The sequence below is a fragment of the Nannobrachium achirus genome (assembly GCF_963921795.1).
Source record: "Nannobrachium achirus genome assembly, chromosome: 4".
NCBI classification, from domain to species: domain Eukaryota; kingdom Metazoa; phylum Chordata; class Actinopteri; order Myctophiformes; family Myctophidae; genus Nannobrachium; species Nannobrachium achirus.
This window is the reverse complement of record NC_137813.1, coordinates 54,225,596-54,245,711: the sequence shown is the minus strand read 5'-3', so window position 1 is coordinate 54,245,711 and position 20,116 is coordinate 54,225,596. Positions and strand designations below refer to the sequence as shown.

Here is a 20,116-nt window from a genome sequence, read left to right as displayed (position 1 = left end):
TGTTGATGTGTGTGAATGTGAAACTATCAAGACCAAATGACCAATTAAGCTGCAAGTGCTGTATTTTGCGGTTATTTCCATCATTGTTCACAGCTGAGAAGCATTCGAGACACGGTCATGAAAACCAACCAATCAGAACACCGCACCGACGCACCACACCGCCAAACCCCATCTTCTGAGTAGGGTTGGTGAGTGCGTGCACTCAACACACCAGTGCGCCGCGCACTGGATTTCCGAACGACAACGCACCAAGTGCACCGAATAAACTAACGACAACATGGCACACCAGTGCGTTGAGTGCGCATTTCCGAACGCACCCTATATGTCATGGAATCCCAGATGATGCCCTGTTAGGGCAACCACAATAATACAATCCTTTTATGGAGATCCCTGATGTCATCAACACTAAACCTCATATGGTCTACAACGTTTTGTGTCAGTCTCATGATAACCAGTGAGGTTGCCGCGACGCAAGTAACACTTGCAAATGAATTCTGTCCTTGTCCCTTTTATGCCCATATATGGAGATTCCTGATGTCATCAATATTAAGCCTATATCTGGGAATGCCCATATATGGACATATTCTGTCAATGTCATGTGGTCTATGACCCAGTCATCTCCATATTTGGGAAAATATCGCCACATTTTGTCCCAACGGCAGACTGCAGTGCTCACCCAGCAGTCTGCTGTCACCCAGGCGGATGCGTTGCATGTGCACGCACCCATGTGCGCGACCTCGCCACTTCTCGCCCTAGGGTGTCTAACTAGTTAAGTCTACTGATGTCTGGAAGTTGTCTCATAATCCGTTGTCCAACAACAATTACCAGTGCTGTTTCTAGCATTTAGGGGCAGTGGCCATCACCATACCAGCTCGTGATGAAAACCTTCATCTGTATTCCATGTTTGCCACGTACAAAATTAGAGGTCAATAATATTGGCATGATCAATTCCGTGTTTGGAATAATTGGGTGTTAGCAGTACAGACAGTACTTCCACTACACATTACATACAGTATTAAAGGTAGTTGACAGTAGGCCTTGGGTGAACTATCCCTTTAAGCAAAAGGGCCACTTAGCTGCAATGGTGAGTGCTATTATAGAGACTAGAAGCTCGGCCGCCCGATCGTCTAGTCGGCGACCTGGCCAACTCGGGAACAATGTAAATAGGGAATGAATGCCCCGCCCTTTAATGCAAACCTCATTATACCTTTTGTCATGATCCGTTTTGACCATCTGTTTGCGTGTGTCCATTTATGCCCATATATGGAGATATCTGTCTGTCTGCGTCCATTTTATGTCCATATATGGAGATCTCTGTAGGACCCGTATTGACCATCTGTTTTCCTGTGTCCATTTATGCTCATATATAGAGATATCTGTATCTGTCTGTCTGCATCCATTTTATGCCCATATATGGAGATCTCTGTATCTGTTTGTCTGCATCCATTTTATGCCCATATATGGAGATCTCTGTATCTGTTTGTCTGTGTCCCTTTATGCCCATTATGGAGATCTCTGCATCTGTCTGTGCCCCCGACTACCTGCTGCGGTGGGGAACACGCGTGCCGAATTTGAAATAGGGAATTAATGCCCCACCCTTTAATGCAAACCCCATTATACCTGTTGTCATAGGACCCGTTTTGACCATCTGTTTGCCTTTGTCCACTTATACCCATATATGGAGATCTCTGCAGACAAAGTACCGGTTCCGGCCCTACCCTTTAATGCAAACCCCATTATACCTGTTGTCATAGGACCCGTTTTGACCATCTGTTTGCCTTTGTCCACTTATGCCCATATATGGAGATCTCTGCAGACACAGCACCCCTTACTTTACTTACAGAGCGCCCGGGAGTTCCCTAGCCCCTGGGCTCCTTATTCCCCTTTATTATTTAAGTTTAGCGTGAGGAACTGCCCGGGCTTATCCACATTATTCACCTGGTTCTCTTAAAGGCACAGCCCGCTAATTCCCCTGAACCCAACCGCTCTGAAGAGCACCCTGAACTTTGCTCACCTCGGAGTGAGAGGAAGAAAGACTATAGTTTATGCCACACTCAGAGATTTTTTGTTGACTCATGTAGCGTACGTGATGTCAGAGCCTTTTATGAAGTGATGTCACAATGAGTCAGCGCTTGCTCCGGAACAGCCCGATGTCAGTCATCTCCGCATACGGAGATTCCAAACCTTTCGTGCCGGATCCGAAAAACTGTGTATCGGGTCGGGTCGAGGCCTAGCTAAGATCGTAGGCAAAGGTCTGAGCTATCTGTGTGCGAAATTTGGAGTCTGTAGCACCAACCATGTGCTTTCAGGGCTCATCCATGCGATTCGGGCCAATTTGGATTCGGCGTCCATTGGCTTCAATTAGTAGTCAGGACTCTGCATATGGAGATTCCGAACCATTATTCACCTGGTTCTCTTAAAGGCACAGCCCGCTAATTCCCCTGAACCCAACCGCTCTGAAGAGCACCCTGAACTTTGCTCACCTCGGAGTGAGAGGAAGAAAGACTATAGTTTATGCCACACTCAGAGATTTTTTGTTGACTCATGTAGCGTACGTGATGTCAGAGCCTTTTATGAAGTGATGTCACAATGAGTCAGCGCTTGCTCCGGAACAGCCCGATGTCAGTCATCTCCGCATACGGAGATTCCAAACCTTTCGTGCCGGATCCGAAAAACTGTGTATCGGGTCGGGTCGAGGCCTAGCTAAGATCGTAGGCAAAGGTCTGAGCTATCTGTGTGCGAAATTTGGAGTCTGTAGCACCAACCATGTGCTTTCAGGGCTCATCCATGCGATTCGGGCCAATTTGGATTCGGCGTCCATTGGCTTCAATTAGTAGTCAGGACTCCGCATATGGAGATTCCGAACCTTTCGCGTTGGTTCCGGAAAACCGCATATCGGGTCGGGTCGAGGCCTAGCTAAGATCGTAGGCAAAGGTCTGAGCTATCTGTGTGCGAAATTTGGAGTCTGTAGCACCAACCATGTGCTGTCAGGGCTCATCCATGCGATTTGGCCCAATTCGGCCTCGGCTTCAATTAGTAGTCACGATACCTCTCTAGGTGTTAGTGAGGTGTTGTATGGAAAGGTTGCTTCAAAGTTGTGGTTTTCTATGTTGATGAGAAATAGACTGTGTAGGTTGTAAGGTATGCTGTAAGGTATGGACCGATGGAAAAGTCGAAATAGATACCCGTACATAAACTACGAGGAGATTAGTGAAGGGCATGCCAGGATTGAAAGGAATATACAATAATGTTACACTCTTAGTTTGATGAAGGTGTGGTTTCATTGTAGTGAAACATAAACTCACTTGATGGACACTTCCGTGGTGTGAAAATGTAAAAATGCATATACAAGAAAATGTTGGAAAGTTTTAAATATTTAGCTATAATCTTTCTATTTAATAGGAAGAGGTTCCCAACATCGCTTTGATCGCCTCTGGGGGAGGAGAGAGAGCCATGGTGGGCCTGCTGGGATCTCTGGAACAACTGAGGGAAGAAGGACTTCTGGACTGCATGCTGTACCTGGCCGGAGTCTCAGGATCTACCTGGTAGAGAGAGAGAGAGAGAGAGAGAGAGAGAGAGAGAGAGAGAGAGAGAGAGAGAGAGAGAGAGACTAGCTTATCAAAGCCTGTATATCTGCTATTTTCACATATTTATCTGTGGAACCGAACTAAATAGAATGCCTACATCAGGGGTGTCAGGGTCCGCAGTTCAAATATGATTATTTTGGGGTGTCAGTGGCCTGAAAAGGTTGAGAACATCTGCTCTACCCTACAATATGAGTTGTGAATATTTAAATAGCTAATTCATACTGGATTGGATAATTACACAATAATCAATGAATAGGTTAACAACATACATACATGTGCATGTAGATACATGTATAATGTAGATACATGTATAATCTCTTCAATCTTTGTCAAAGAGAAAACCCTACTGATGCTTTATTTGTCTGTTGCTGTGATTTAACCCATTCAAACTGGCAAAGTGCCATTTTAGATTTGAGCTAAAAAGCATTATTTCATACTTCTTATGTTATATTCAAAAAATAGCAGATCTACAAGCTCAGCGCTTTGCTTCAGGCCACGCTGCAAGCTGGTAGAGATAATATTTAAAATAAATCGTGACCATTCGGGTAAATCTTTGCATATCTTTATCTTTTTAAGCAAAAACTCAAATGATCATATATGTTATTAATATGTCGATTAAATCATGTATTTTTCTCTCTCTCTTGTCCTCCCCAGGTGCATGGCCTCCTTGTACCAAGAGCTCCACTGGTCCTCCAAACCATCTGTGACAGAAGCCATAGTAAAAAGGATAAGCCTAGGTCTTTGGGACATGCCCTGCAGGGAGGAGATGAAAGCCAAACTGAAAAAGTACTACAGCCAATATGACAACTACTCTTTGACTCATTTCTGGTCTGCAATGGTTGTCCCCACCGTCGTGAAAGAGGTCAGCCAATTAAGTACACAGTAAATCCTCTTTAGGTCACATTGTATTCAACTATAGTCTCCGAAGTCTCCTTGTTACATATTATTATACTGTATATTCTGTTATGAAGCTTGCAAAACATACAATAAAAATTATATAACATGAGTAACGAGAGGCAGCATTTGATAGATAGATACCTTTATTATCCCACAGGGGAAATTCAGTTGCCCAGAGGCAGCACAGCAGTTAAGGTTACAAGTTACAGAGAATTAAGAAAAAGAAAAAGAGTACTGTAGTATACAGTCCAAAGAGCAAGCACAGTGCAAGCACAGCATTCACCCAGTGGTGTTGTCTCTTCAGATAGATGAGCATGTGCTCTCAGACCAGAGAGGACGAGACAGCCTGGATCCCTATCCCATCTATACTGTGATTGACAAGAAGATCAACCAACAAGACGTTTCAGACAGTAAAGTGTCATTACTCTTTTCACTCTGCGTATGCATATGCGTGTGTGTGTGTGTGTGTGTGTGTGTGTGTGTGTGTGTGTGTGTGTGTGTGTGTGTGTGTGCGTGCGTGCGTGCGTGCGTGCGTGCGTGCGTGCGTGCGTGCGTGCGTGCGTGCGTGCGTGTAGTAATGCATAACCATGGAGTCATTGTTTCATCATTGACTTATTGTGAGAAAAACCCTAAGTAGAGTTTTCCTTGACTGAGTTTTCCTTGGCAGACGTGTGGTTTGAGATGACCCCCGATGAGGCCGGGTACTCTCTCACTGGGGCCTTCGTGGACCAGGCCCACTTCGGGAGTCAGTTCAACAAAGGGAAGCAGATAAAGCAGCAGCCAGAGATGGACATGAGCTACGTGCAAGGTAACTTCTAGTTAGAGACTCACTCCACCGTTGTTCTAATACTATTACAGACACGCTATAATGCTAGACACACTGTAGAGACACAGGCGAATAAAATTATGTTTCTGCATTGCCTATTTTTCAAAAAATAATAAATATGTTTTCATCAACATTCTTAGTGTACTGTTTACTAGGTGAGATTGTTTACTACTGGGCTACCATGTTGAATACGGGAGAACTAAGCCCAACGATGCATTGCATACAGCTGTGGTTCAGGGGGGTTTGAGTTATGGGACTGACTGTACATTTGGTACACTCTCAGAGTTACGGTTTTACAGAGTAGATTGCAGTCCAAAAGATAGAACGTTTTATCAAACAGGGGTCCGTGGCCTGACGTAAACTGGGGGTCCAAGGTTTGAGAACCACCGGCATGCGGCACACAGCCCCACCCTCTGGCCGGAGTGTTTGAGGGATCTACAGTAGATGCGTTGTGAACACATTCAGTGTGTCTGTAGCATGAGGTAGGTATTAAACATGAGCTCTGTGCAAGGTTATTATCCTTTTGATTATATATATATATATATATATATATATATATATATATTTTTTTTTTTTACTTCATGTTTCCAATTAGTTTTTAAAGCAGGTTTGCTAGTTTGGTTTAGTGTTTATTGGTTTTAATGTTAGTTTTAGTTTTTTTATATATATATATATATATATATATATATATATATATATATATATATATATAATAAATGTTATGTCCCAGGGTCATATTATGTGGATTTCTGTGTTGCCCTGTCCTTTTCCCATCATTTTGAGTGGTGAGGAGTGACTGTGAGTATTGACTGGTGTGAATGGTGTATTCGGTGGCTGAGTGTGATTGGATAACTAGGTGGAGCATGCTGCTGATTGGCACCTGTGACCAGGTTGCATGGAGACTATAAAGAAAACAACACCAGTTCTCGTGTAGTGGTTTTAGCTTTGTAGTGTGTTTTGAGTGACTATTTTTAACAACAATTGGTATGGTAGGGGTGGGTGGCCTTGGTTTTGGTTTTGACCTCTGTCTTTCTGTTTGCCACTGAGTTTTATGTACAGTTATTTGTTATTATGACTGTCATTGTTTATGATTGTTTATGATGTTCGGAAGCCATCAAGGAGAGCACATTAACACTTCCCCAAGCTGCTTTCCTCCACACTGGGAAGACATAGAAAACTCAAACTGAATTGGAAAATTAATAGAAAATAAATAGATATATTGGCTTGTAATGTAGCACTGGGCTGATGGCTTTGTAAATGTGGCATTTCATAATTTTACCCATGTTTTTAACCGTTTGTGAATAAACCACTGTAGTTTGGACTTTTTAAACTGGTGTTGATGTCGTTGTTTTGGGACAGGGAAGGAGGGAGTCCATTATTTTTGCCGTAAGAATAATATGCGGGTTAGTCAGGGGCGAGCTAAAAAAAAGAAGATCTAAGCACAAAGCATTGCATCACAATGCATTGTGAGCCAGACATCACTATCACATAAAGCTTTGTTTTTATGTTTATTTCATTTCACTAAACTTTTTTTTTCTTATTTTGTTAGCTTTAGTTAACTATAATAACCCTGGCTATGTGTTGATCTATCATTGGTAGGCGTGTGTGGCAGCGTCCTTGCTGACAAGAAGATACTACTGGACCACATACTGGACCACATAATGGCCTTCTTAAAAGGTATGTAACTAGGCTATTCTTTTATTCATATCTTTATTGGTTGAATTGTTCATCCGAGCATTTACTAAAATACACACATGTACTTTTCTTCTAGATTTGAGTTGCCAGTGCCATCGATGTGACGTGCTCCAGACCATGGTGGAGACGCACATTCGGGTCTTGGAACTTAAAGAACATTCAGATCTTGCTGAAAAATTGAACACGCTGCTTGAAGGTACACTTAAATGTAGCAATCGTGTAGCTGCCAGTATTAGTCATCTATTCCCATGTAGAGATTTGCACTTTGCACGGACCAAAATAATAGTAATGTGTGGGTCGACTCAAATCCCGCAGGTGGATCACTGAATGCTGTGATGTTCATTGTTTTACAAGTCCCCCAAAAGTTTTGTGGCTCAGGAGCTTATTTTCTCAGCTTCCGTAGCGCCCATAATGTCATTTTTTTGGAAATTTGGTATAAAGGACTTCACTGATGTTTTGTTTATTTTCATGTATGGAAAGGTATATTTCCTGATTGGAAGAACAAAAAGTAATAATAAGTGTGCATGTAATGCACTGGCCAATTGTATTCTTACCACCGAACATAAATATTCTAGGTTGACACATTCGTGCAGTTCCAGATTCTCTGCCAGGGTTTTATGATTTTTGTAACTAAGTTCTGCCCAAAACGGAGATCTCCGTTTTAGCTTTTTGTTTTTTCAGCGTATTAAGATCGCCTTTGTGCATCGTTCGATCAAGCAAGTTACGAAATAACCCGGAAACTAAACATCCGTTCCCCAACCAGTCCCATTTAACTGCAGAAAAAGAAATGCGCTGTAACTCTGCCCCTAGGTTTCGAGAGGGGAAAATGGCCCCGCCCACATGAATTTGTGCACTTGTCACACAGAGTACTTTTAACAGGGAAGCGAAACCACTGCACGCTCAGACACAGCAAGCAAGGGTGTAGAAATCACCGTAACCAAACAGAGAAGACGCACGACACCGTGTACACGCGCAATTGCGTTTAAAATCACCCAAAATACCTGGCATAGAAGATAATGTGTTAACTAGTAAAGGGCGTTCCATTGAGCGCACATCTCCACAAGGTCCTCTTGAGCCTGGGCTGTGTAGGACATCAGGGTTGCAGCCATTAGGATGCGGGGAAGCTGCTGAGCTTCTTTTGGAGGTCCACTCAATAGACCTTATTCACACCACAGCCATCTTTGATCACATGACATAGTGTGGCAGCCTGCATGGTCCCAAAATATGAGTTCTGTTCAACCAATTCCTTTTGACCAAATTGACAAATGGGCAGATGATAACTTCAACATCCCCAAAGGGATTAAATAGAAGGGCTACAGTAACTGGATTGATATATCCACAGTATATAATGATATTCAAGGTGAAGTTGCAATATTAGTGTGTACAAAGACTTGCTATCTGTGTGCAGTGCTTGCTCCACCATCATATTAACTATGTAGGTCATTTACCATGAGAGGGAGTGGGTTGTTGGCTGATTTACCACTGTTTCAGGGTTGTGGCACAAGGCGAAGCCGAGTGCCAAACAACCTTGGAATCAGCCAACAACCCACGACCCTCAAATGGTAAATTGCTTTTCTACCACTTCTACCATATAAATGAAAGAAAACACAGTTGTAACTTGCAAGGTTATTTAGTTACAATCATTAATTCTTTCAGAAACACAACCCATGAGCCAACTCAAGGTTGTTGACTGATTTACCATTGTTTTAAGCCAATCAGAATCCAGTATCTGAACATGTGACCACAAAAAGTGGTAGAATTGTTGTTAGATTGTTCCTGATTAATATGCAAAAATCAGGATACAGTAAGTTAATATGATGGCAGATTAAGCACTATAGTCTGCACAGATACTGTAGCAAGTGTTTGTACAGAGTAACATAACTGCCATAAATATTGTGGATATTTAATCCTTTTGGGGGTGCTGATGTTGTCATCTGCCCATTTGTCGATTTGGTCAAAAGAAATTGATTGAACAGAACTCATATTTTGGGACCATCGCTCCATGCAGGCTGCCACCCCATGTGGTCAAGTGATCCAAGATGGCCGCGATGTGAATAAGGTCTATATAGAGACCCAACATTCCAATTTGGATGATCATTTGCACCTATTGTGTAAAAAGCATTTGTGTCGCCCCCTATGGGTCTAAGTGAAATCATGTTTGTCTCTGTTTAGACTGAGGCCATGTGTGATTCAAATTAGGGGTAATTTGTATAATTGATTATTGCCATTGTTGGTCAAATGCAGGGCATGGCCTACACTGTATAATTATAGGGAGTTGTGTCATGATTGATTTTGAGACCTGCAGTTCAAGAGTTCTAGGGCAAAACATAAAGCAGCCTGGTATATCGTCCACAATGGCCAATTTGAAATGAAAAGGGATGCAGTGTCTTCCTTGGCCGACTGGGTGTGTGTACGCAAAGATGCTGATCAGTCCATGTGCACAATTAGCTGTGCACAGACACATACACAAGGATGGTGGTGCAAAAACAGTTTTTGCCACCGTCTCAGATTTAGTTCAGTTTAGTTCAACTTGTGTATTATAAAACAATTAAATATTTTGCTCAACACAAACTGTCTCAACCCACATTAATCTTCTGATATCAAATCCAAACACCCCTTGCTGTTCCAATAAATCTGGAAGGTAGGCCTACCGTTTCAATCCACAGGATTATGCGCCCCAATTAAAATCCTCTCAATTCCTGCCAAAATCTTATTTTGTCTGCAGACTTTGTGAAGCTAAACAAAAATCTCTGTTTCCCTGTAGGCAAGGTGGACAAGACAGGCAATAAAGTGTTTTTAGACACAAACGATGAGATGCCTTTGGAAAGGATAAAGGACAAGCTCAAGGATCACACGCTGAATGTCTCTGAATGTTTCCTGGACTGGTTCCATGACTTGACCAAAGACTGTGTCACTGCTACCAGTGAGTGGTGCTGTTCTCTCATTCTACATTTAGACTATTGTTTGGGGAATTTGTTAAGACATTTAAATGTTTTCACTTGATGTAACAGTGTAATAACAAATCCGCTCTAAATTTGCTTCATTTCTTGATAGTACTACAGTACTGTCTAGATACCAATCCGATGAGAATCAATACCTCTCAGTTTTCAGCTCATCACACACGATGGATCGCCCCTGCATGTAAAAAAAAATCAGGGTGCCTTTTCTGGTACCTTTCCCATTTAGCACAATCCACGGTGATCAAAACATAACACAATGATGTATTATTCCGATATGAAATTATGTACTAAATTCATATGCCATAAACCACAGTATTCTATGTTTGGCACTGTATGTATGTATGTATGTATGCATGCATGCATCCATTTCAAGAAGCACCAGATGTACAAACCACTTGTTTAGTACCAATGTACAGTGTACTTCTAATTTCAGTATGGTTGGAGATAATCTGGAGCACCATAAAATGTGCAATGCATTGGACGTGGGGAACCTCATACAACTTCCTGTACAACATGCCAGCCTTGCCAGGTAGGATCAGAGCTCTGACACAAATCACAGATCATAATTATTGATTAATCTGTGTATTCAAGGTTTCCCATAACTCCAAAAGGGCAGCATTCCAATAGAGCACCCAAGTCTGACCTACTGTACCTGGGTCATGCCCCCCCCCCCCCCCCCTATTTTTTGCACTGCTAAAGAAGCTGACAAAATCCTGGATACAAAAACGAGGGACTATGAAGATGCCGGGCTGCAGCTGAACTCTCCCTACTTCTCCGTCCTCAGAAAAGAGAGAGACATCGACCTCATTATCTCCCTCGACTTCAGCGTTGAGAACCCTGTAAAGGTAGCGCACGTGCACACACTACTGTACTGTATACATGTAGTAGGTCGTTTGAACTTTTGATTAAAATCTGAATACATATTTGTTGTGTAATTGGCTATAGCATTGGTAATTGCAATGATATTACAATACTTCTTACATAAAATGTAATAAAATAACACTAGCCCTTACCCGTTCAAAGATATGAGCTCTGAAATGATGTGCAGTGTGTGGGTTATGGGGTGTGCACTGTATGAGGGATGGAAAGTAACTTTAACTGATGCTTACATGCATCAGTTAAAATATGTAGGAGCATCAATGTAAGAAATACCCGTTTCGTTTAATGGCTACAGAGATACTGTGTACCGATCTGCATGATTTTTGGACAACATCTGTAACAGGGCCAGACACCCCACCCCCCACCCCCTCGCCTGTGTGCGCGTGCACACACACACACACACACACACACACACACACACACACACACACACACACACACACACACACACACACACACACACACACACACACACACACACAGCTGGTTAAACATGTTGCCTCATGCTAGATGCAGAATAGATAAGCCTCATGCTAGATGCAGAATAGATAGTAGATACACCATAAAAATGCTATATACTGTACAGCATACGATTTGTGAAAGTTACAAACGGGCTTCACAGTTATGTCAGGTGTGTTAATATGCTAATGGTGATGATGCGATTTCAGATCAATTGCTCCAGCCACTGAGGAGAAACGCTGTGACAGAGACTCAGACAGACTCAGACATGTTTGATATCCCAAAATAAAATAGTGATCAAAGAATGTCCTCTTACACGCACGCACACACACGCGCACGCACGCACGCACGCACGCACGCACGCACGCACGCACACACACACACACACACACACACACACACACACACACACACACACACACACACACACACACACGCACAGTACAGACTCTCTGCATGGGCATGATTTAAATTACTTCCAGATTGATGTCAATATGCTAAAAAACTCGCAAATGTTCTTTCCAACAGTTAGATAGCACTCCTCCACACATTGGGAAGGTGTGGAGAAGCACTATCTGTTGATAAGAATATTTGCAACAGTATTCTATTTTAGCATATTGTCATTTAAATCAGTTGATATATAAAAATGTTGCAATCTTGTCCTCTACTATATTATGTAGCTCCATCACCATGTTGCTAAATGTAACATTTGGCTTTTACACTTTAACTGCAGAGGAGGAAAGGATGGTTGCTGTATTTATTGATGTATTTATATTTACACAGGAGTTCAGATCTGGGGTAGGACAGGAAATGTGCATTGTGCAGCTTTAAAGCACACATAACTAATTCAATCTAATATGCCTCACCCTTGTATACTTGTTTTTCCAATCTCATTTTGAGCGGTGAAGATATATATCATTAGCAAACAGCTATTTTTAATACAGCATGAAAAGATTTAATTCATCATTTTAAATATTCTTTTAAGAATAAAGTTTTCCTTTTGTCGCTTAATTATACAGACGCTGCAACAAGCTTCAGACATGTCCACGTAGATGGGTATACCTTTCCCGTGTGTTGCCCTACCATACAAAGCTGATGGCACACCACAACCCTACTATGTGTGTCCAGGAGATGGCAACATTCCAACTGTGATCCAAATGCCCCTATTCAACATGAAAAACTGTGACGGTAACTGTAATACTTTTCTATGATGAAATACTAATTTTACAGTCGATTCCAAATTATATTCAGAAAACACGTGGGATCTTGAAGGATCATGCATTTTGCTAAATTAAAGTGTTTGTTTGTTCATGCTAATGAATCTAATTTAGTAGACCTTAACCACTTAAACCCCTGTGCTTACCGATCAGCTATTTTCATTGAAAGCTTTCTCTACAATAATAGAAAACTGAAAATACACTTGTATAGAACTCTGAGGGACTCTGCTCTCCCCTGCTCAACCATGTGGGGTTTAATTGTTTAAAGCACCAAAAACTCTCCCAATATTGGAGGCAGTGGCGGCTCCAGGGGGGGGGCTAGAGGGGGCTTTAGCCCCCCCTGATGAAGGCTTAGCACCCCCTAAGCCCCCCCACCCCACAAACCCAATACTGATGAAAAATATTGAAGGAATAAATAAATAAAATGCATATGAATATGTGAAAGACAATTGACTGACTTCTATGTAAACCCTATAAAATCATACTTTTTATGTTGGAAAGCATCTTCTGCCACACAAAAACCCTATCCGATCACCTACAGTCCTCAGATTTGGAGCTGGAAACTGCCAACGATCTGGTCTGTTCATGTATCCATAACCTAGGTGAGAGTGAATCTCGTTTGTCATATTAGTAGGGGAGAGTGGGGTAAACTGAGACACTTTTTACATTTGCTCCCCTCTTGGTGAACTAAAAGATAAATCAGTAAAAATGTACACATTTCCCTGTCATTTGGGATGTTTCCTAACAATGGAAGTTATCAGAAAGTATTCAAGACAAAGGGCAGTGAAAATATGATTGTTTAAAAAAAAAAAAAGTGGTCTTGTGTCTCACTTTACCCCAACACCGGGGTAAACTGACAGACCAGATAAATCAAGGGGGTAAAGTGATCCACTTACTTTTTTCTCTTTAAAACTACCATAAAAACACAAAAACCTGGTTAACCAGGTTAAATATGCACAATACAAAAATGTACATAGAAGAAATTATTTTAATAGTGTTTGTCCTGTCATTTCCACCCATGTGTCAAATAATATGACACATGAGCAGAAAGAAAAAAGAAAAATCAAACCTCGGTTCGAAGTGAAGCGGTGAACCTTTATTCTATGTGTTCTAGAGTTATGAACTCTGTGATCTATACATCTATACAGTTATGGACTCTGTGATCTATTCATTCTTTATATATTCTGAATTCTACATTCTTTATATATTCTGAATGAATATATAAAGAATGGAGGGCCAAATTATCATGTGAAGCTTATATTATATTCTGAATTCTACATTCTTTATATATTCTGAATGAATATATAAAGAATGGAGGGCCAAATTATCATGTGAAGCTTGACCAATCCTCAAAGTATCCATTCATCAGACCGGGAGGGACACTACACACATATTCTGGACGTAGAGGACAGATAAAACCTGTTCATTCTGAACTGAAATGGCCATATATGGACATGGGACTTTTTGAAAAAGCCTATTCATTCTGGACTGATATTCTGGACGTACGGGACAGAAAAAAAACTATTCATTCTGGACTGGAGTGACCATATATGGACATGAGGTGACATAATGTGTTTTTGAAAAACCCTGTTCATTCTGGACTGAGATCACCATATATGGGCGTGGGACACACAAAGCCACTCATAGGAAGCGGTTTTCACCGCTTCAAAAAACCCCATAAGAATATTATAAAAGGGTTTACCAAACATTTCTCAGTTTTCCTTATGTAATTTTTCCTGTAGAATCCATTTCTGCAAAGTATATTGCCTGCCTGTCTGCCTGCCTGCCTGTGTGCATTTGTGTGTGCGTGCGTGTGTGTTGTGCTGGGAAGTCTCAGAAGCCACTAAGTGTCCAGAATGCTACCAGCCTCCACCTGAGGGGTTCTACTGCCCACAGTAAAACCCACTCACCTGACACAAAGTCCTGGATGAAGAGGTGAACGTCTCCCACACTTACCCAGGACCCCAGAGGCTCTGATTTAGTCAAATATGCTAATTATCTCATGAATTATGCAATACAACAATATACTTTGCAGAAATGGATTCTACTATACTCCTCTGTGTTTGTCTGTGTTCAAAAATTGAAAAAAAAAACAAACAAACAAAAATAAAACAGGGAAGAATAAATAGGAATCAATTGAGAAAAGTTTCTCCCTGTCTATCATGTTGGGGTAATGTGTTATCTTTCTTTATTCTTTTTTTTTTTTTAATGATTTTCTTTGTAGCATGATACTGTTGTGTTGCATCAGGATAAACATGAAAGTAGTTGTGACATTGCATTCCATGCCATGACAGTCATTTTAATCAGTGTTCAAGTTTCTTCCTCCGATGTTCCATTACTTAACTAGAATGGAATCAAAATAATGTTCCAAGCCTTTCTCATCAACAGAATACCTGTCCTTAATGAAAACCACAACTATTAGCTTCCATGCCAAGAAGAAAACTAGTTTAGCTGGTAGAATCTGATCTCCTCTTGTCCTCAAGTAACACTCTCTTCAAAGCCAGCAGTCTCTAGTCCATACATGGGCAACTGGCGGCCCGGGGGCCACATGCGGCCCCCACCTTCACTTAATGCGGCCCGCAGGTTAATACTGGAATACCGATATATTATTGATTTCAGCGGTTACAATTCCAAACATGACCTGCTTTAATTCCTTCAGTCTATATTAGTAGCTTAATGACTAGTATTAAAATGTGTTTTTTTTATGTCCAATGTATTTATTTGTATTTAAGTTCATAAAGTTAACATGAGTATATAACTAAATGTGTTTGAAATGGATTCAAAGGATTCAATTAAAACATAATACAAAATAATAATTCAGGACTCCAATTCAAAACGCATCGCAGCGCGATGCGTTTTCAGCTTGTAGATCTGCTATTTTTGCTTCTTTAGTATGAGATACTATACAAAGTAGGACGTAGCGATATGCAATGTGGCCCTCTGGAGTGAAGTTGGAAATATAGTGGCCCTCTCCATCATCAAAGTTGCCGACCCCAGCTCTAGTCTATACTGTCACTCTGAAAATAATTGTGCTAAATGTCACTAACGCTAAAGGTTACTGTGTTTTATTCATCTTATTTCAAATAACACAACACAACGCTAGGGGGAAAAAAAAAAAATATTGTGTGTGGTGGGTCTTTGAAGGGAGAATAAGCAGGGAAAAATACATAGGAATCAATTGAGAAAAGTTTGGTAAATCCTTTAATCAGGTTTTTACAGTGTTCAAGTTTCTCCCTCCAATGTTCCATTACTTAACTACGGTATATGGAATCACAATAATGTTCCAAGCCTTTCTCATCAACAGAATACCTGTCCTTAATGAAAACCACAACTATTAGTTTCCTTGCCAAAAAGAAAACTAGTTTAGCTGGTCTGATCTCCTCTTGTCCTCAAGTAACACTCTCTTCAAAGCCAGCAGTCTCTAGGCTATACTGTCACTCTGAAAAGAATTGTGCTAAATGTCACTATAACGCCAAAGGTTGTGTTTTATTCATCTTATTTCAAATAACACAACACAACGCTAGAAAAAAAAAATGATTGTGTGTGGTGGGTCTTTGAAAGGAGAATAAGCAGCTTCCTTCTTTATTTGATATAGATTTTATTTTTCATTTTCAAAGTTACAGCAGCCAGCAGTATGGAGACAGAGATGGTGTACTTACTACTTGCCATTAAAATATAAATAAATAAATACAATTAAAAAAAAAGCAATGCTGTGGGTTTCTGGTGTCACCCAGGCAAAGACCTCCCCTATCGGTACTCCCAGGTCCATTTCTGAAACAGTTGTGCGTGCGTGCGTGCGTGCGTGCGTGCGTGCGTGCGTGCGTGCGTGCGTGCGTGTGTGCGTGCGTGTGTGTTGTGCTGGGAAGTCTCAGAAGCCACTAAGTGTCCAGAATGCTACCAGCCTCCACCTGAGTGGTTCTACTGCCCACAGTAAAACCCACTCACCTGACACAAAGTCCTGGATGAAGAGGTGAACAGAGGCTCTGAATTAGTCAAATATGCTAATTATCTCATTAATTATGCACAATACAACAATATACTTTGCAGATTCTACAGGGAAAAATACATAGGAATCAATTAGGAGAAGTTTGGTAAACCCTTTAATCAAGTTTGTACAGCTTTCTCCTGGTCTATCATGTTGGGGTAATGATGTGAGATAGTGTCTCACTTTACCCTGAAGCAATTGTCTCACTTTACCCCACATTTTGGGATCAATTCAGGGTAATGTTTAGCTAGCATCAATCACATGGATTTATAAGTTGGTACTTCATCAACATGTATGATATAAAATGTTCTCCCCGATTCAATTTGCTGTGACACAACAGCTGATTATGTTGACAGCAAGAAAATGTACTTTTACATGCAAAACACATATTTTTGTGAAAAAAGCATGTTTTCAACAGCACTATCAGGTCCTCTCCTTCATGGCAAGGGGAAAATTCCCAAGGGTCTTGATAATATAATGGTCACATGACCACAAATGTGTTTCAATGCCTAGATCCAGGGGGTGTTTCAGTTTACCCGGTGTCTCAGTTTACCCCGCTCTCCCCTACTATTCATTATTGTTTGTTGCCAAAATGAATTTGCCTCCGCTCTAAAAAAGCCAGCTCCCCCATAGCCCCCCCAGTCACAATTCTCTGGAGCCGCCACTGATTGGAGGGGTTTGTGTCAATATGCGTTGATTAGAAATTGACTTACATTGCATGGTGAAGCAGGTCTCCAAGTCACTGGCCCAGCATATAAACACAATAGAAAGCAGACTATGCCAATATAACATCACAAAGGAAGTTGTTTTTCCTTTTCTTTCTTTTAGTTTTATGATCTTATTGCGACCGTAGGTCGCATTTACTACCAAAACCTCCACCGGCTGTCCGTCTGTCTGTCTGTCTGTCTGTCTGTCTGTGAGTCACACTTTTGCCCTGCTCATATCTCCACAACCGTCGCCCCCATCCATGACAAATTTTGCACACATACTCCTTACCTGCCAAACTACAACCTCCAAGGACCCCCAGAGCTCCAGGGACCCCCAGGTCCCTGGGGGACCCCCAGGTGTAAAAAAATGTCCCTCCGTCAGTGACACGTCACACGTCACACGTCACACTTTTGCCCTGCTCATATCTCCACAACCGTTGCCCCCATCCATGCCACATTTTGCACACACACTCCTTACCTGGCAAACTACAACCTCCAAGGACCCCCGGAGCTCCTGGGGGAGCTCAGGTCCCTGGGGGACCCCCAAGTGTAAAAAATGACCACATGTGCCAAAATGACCAAATGACCACCCCAACGGGGCTGCTCACGGGGAATTCCTGGGGACCACCCACTCCTGCTGCTCCAGAACGGATGCAAAAGTGGTAGCGCCCCCAGTGGAGGACCCCCTCCACTGCAGCTCACATAAAATGCCGTAACTCGGGCTAGGAGCGTCCGGGAGAGCCGGGGCCGGTACCTATTCGTCCGCCAAGGCAACGCGGAGACCCCACCCCTCATTTCTCACATGGCCCTCTTCTAGCGCCACCTGCAGGCCGATTTTTAAAACACATTTTTGGACACTGCTCCTACAGTTTTTGCCCTAAAATCACGCAAATCGCTACACAGTATGTCTACACTCATCCCATCAACATGAATCTGTCCCATATAGCGCCACCTTCAGGCTGATTTTTAAAAACACATTTTTGGACACTGCTCCTACAGATTTTGCCCTAAAATCACGGAAATCACTACACAGCATGTCTACACTCATGTCATCAACATGGATCAGGAAGATTTTGGAAAAACCCATTTTTGCCCTATTTGTGGAGATAAGCCACCTACGGTCGCTTATCTCCCGATTAGGGAGTCTTACTGGTTGCGACCGTAGGTCGCATTTACTACCAAAACCTCCACCGGCTGTCCGTCTGTCTGTCTGTCTGTCTGTCTGTCTGTCTGTCTGTCTGTGAGTCACACTTTTGCCCTGCTCATATCTCCACAACCGTTGCCCCCATCCATGCCAAATTTTGCACACACACTCCTTACCTGCCAAACTACAACCTCCAAGGACCCCCGGAGCTCCAGGGACCCCCAGGTCCCTGGGGGACCCCCAGGTGTCAAAAAATGTCCCTCCGTGAGTCAGACGTCACCCGTCACACTTTTGCCCTGCTCATATCTCCACAACCGTTGCACCCATCCATGCCACATTTTGCACACACACTCCTTACCTGGCAAACTACAACCTCCAAGGACCCCCGGAGCTCCAGGGACCCCCAGGTCCCTCGGGGACCCCCAGGTGTAAAAAATGACCAAATGTGCAAAAATGACCAAATGACCACCCCAACGGGGCTACTCACGGGGAATTCCTGGGGACCACCCACTCCTGGTGCTCCAGAACGGATGCAAAAGTGGTGGCGCCCCCAGTGGAGGACCCCCTCCACTGCAGCTCACATAAAATGCCGTAACTCGGGCTAGGAGCGTCCGGGAGAGCCGGGGCCGGTACCTATTCGTCCGCCAAGGCAACGCGGAGACCCCACCCCTCATTTCTCACATGCCCCTCTAGCGCCACCTTCAGGCCGATTTTTAAAAACACATTTTTGGACACTGCTCCTACAGATTTTGCCCTAAAATCACGAAAATCACTACACAGCATGTCTACACTCATCTCATCAACATGGATCAGGAAGATTTTGGAAAAACACATTTTTGCCCTATTTGTGGAGATAAGCGATTAGGGAGTCTTACTGGTATATATTGCCAGAAGTCTGCTTTCTTTGTGTACATTTTTGTGCCAATTGAGGTATACATATCCTGATGAAGACAAGTGGATCCAAACATGGCTTTTTTGTAATGAATAAAGTATGCCCGACCTCTTCCTTTTCACTTCGTGCCACGCTACGAGCTTGTAGGTCAGCTATTTTGGAACATCTTGAAAATTTGTGACAATTCTTTGAATACACATGTCCTTTTAAAGCAAACATTTTTAACAGAAATATTTGCTACTGGGAGGTCCCTGTAACAAAATATTTTGAGAAGGGGTTCCACGGCCAAATACATATCATTTTGGGGGTCCTTGACATGAAAAGGCTTGAGCACCACTGATATATCTGAAAACTGTTAGGATTTAGAAGATCTTTTTAGAATCGGCCTCAGGTCTTAATGGGTTCATTTATAAAGGTTACTCTCTAACTCTTCAAACTTTTCAGACCGCAAGGGTATTGAGGAGAATGAGAAGAAATATGCCACCTTCCAACGACCGTACAGCCCAGAAATGATCTCTGACCTGATGGGAAAGGCCGCCATGAATGTGAAGCTCACCAAGGCTACACTGCTGGAGGAGATTAAGAAGGCCAAGAAAGAAGGTCCCAAAAAAGCAAGACAGCAAAAGTGAAACGTGGTGGAATACTTGCAGTATACTTTAATGTTACTTTATATTAATTACTTTTTACTCACAACCGGTATACTTTAACTATATTTTGATTACCAATACTTTTAAGTAAATATTTACTTAGAGGACTTTTAGGTGCAAAATATTGCTACTTTTACTTAAAGGTCGGGTGACATGGCCAAAACAGCTAATTATGGCTATCAAATTAGCCATTTTTTTCTGCTGGCTCACCGGAGCACAGC

General features: G+C 42.2%; 1 protein-coding gene across 1 annotated transcript in view; it reads left to right on the top strand.

The window, feature by feature from the left end:
• LOC308282996 (cytosolic phospholipase A2 zeta-like) overlaps window positions 1-19,877 on the top strand; it is a gene marked incomplete at both ends in the record, with an annotated part of 35,843 nt that extends 15,966 nt beyond the window's left edge. Inside the window, 8 exons of the mRNA XM_080723383.1 lie at window positions 3,403-3,545; window positions 4,242-4,449; window positions 4,789-4,894; window positions 5,152-5,292; window positions 6,910-6,987; window positions 9,770-9,928; window positions 10,665-10,810; window positions 19,701-19,877. Of these exons, the coding sequence (XP_080579509.1) occupies window positions 3,403-3,545; window positions 4,242-4,449; window positions 4,789-4,894; window positions 5,152-5,292; window positions 6,910-6,987; window positions 9,770-9,928; window positions 10,665-10,810; window positions 19,701-19,877 (1,158 nt within the window). The remainder of the gene's footprint in view (window positions 1-3,402; window positions 3,546-4,241; window positions 4,450-4,788; window positions 4,895-5,151; window positions 5,293-6,909; window positions 6,988-9,769; window positions 9,929-10,664; window positions 10,811-19,700) is intronic.
• Window positions 19,878-20,116: the final 239 nt, after the last annotated feature.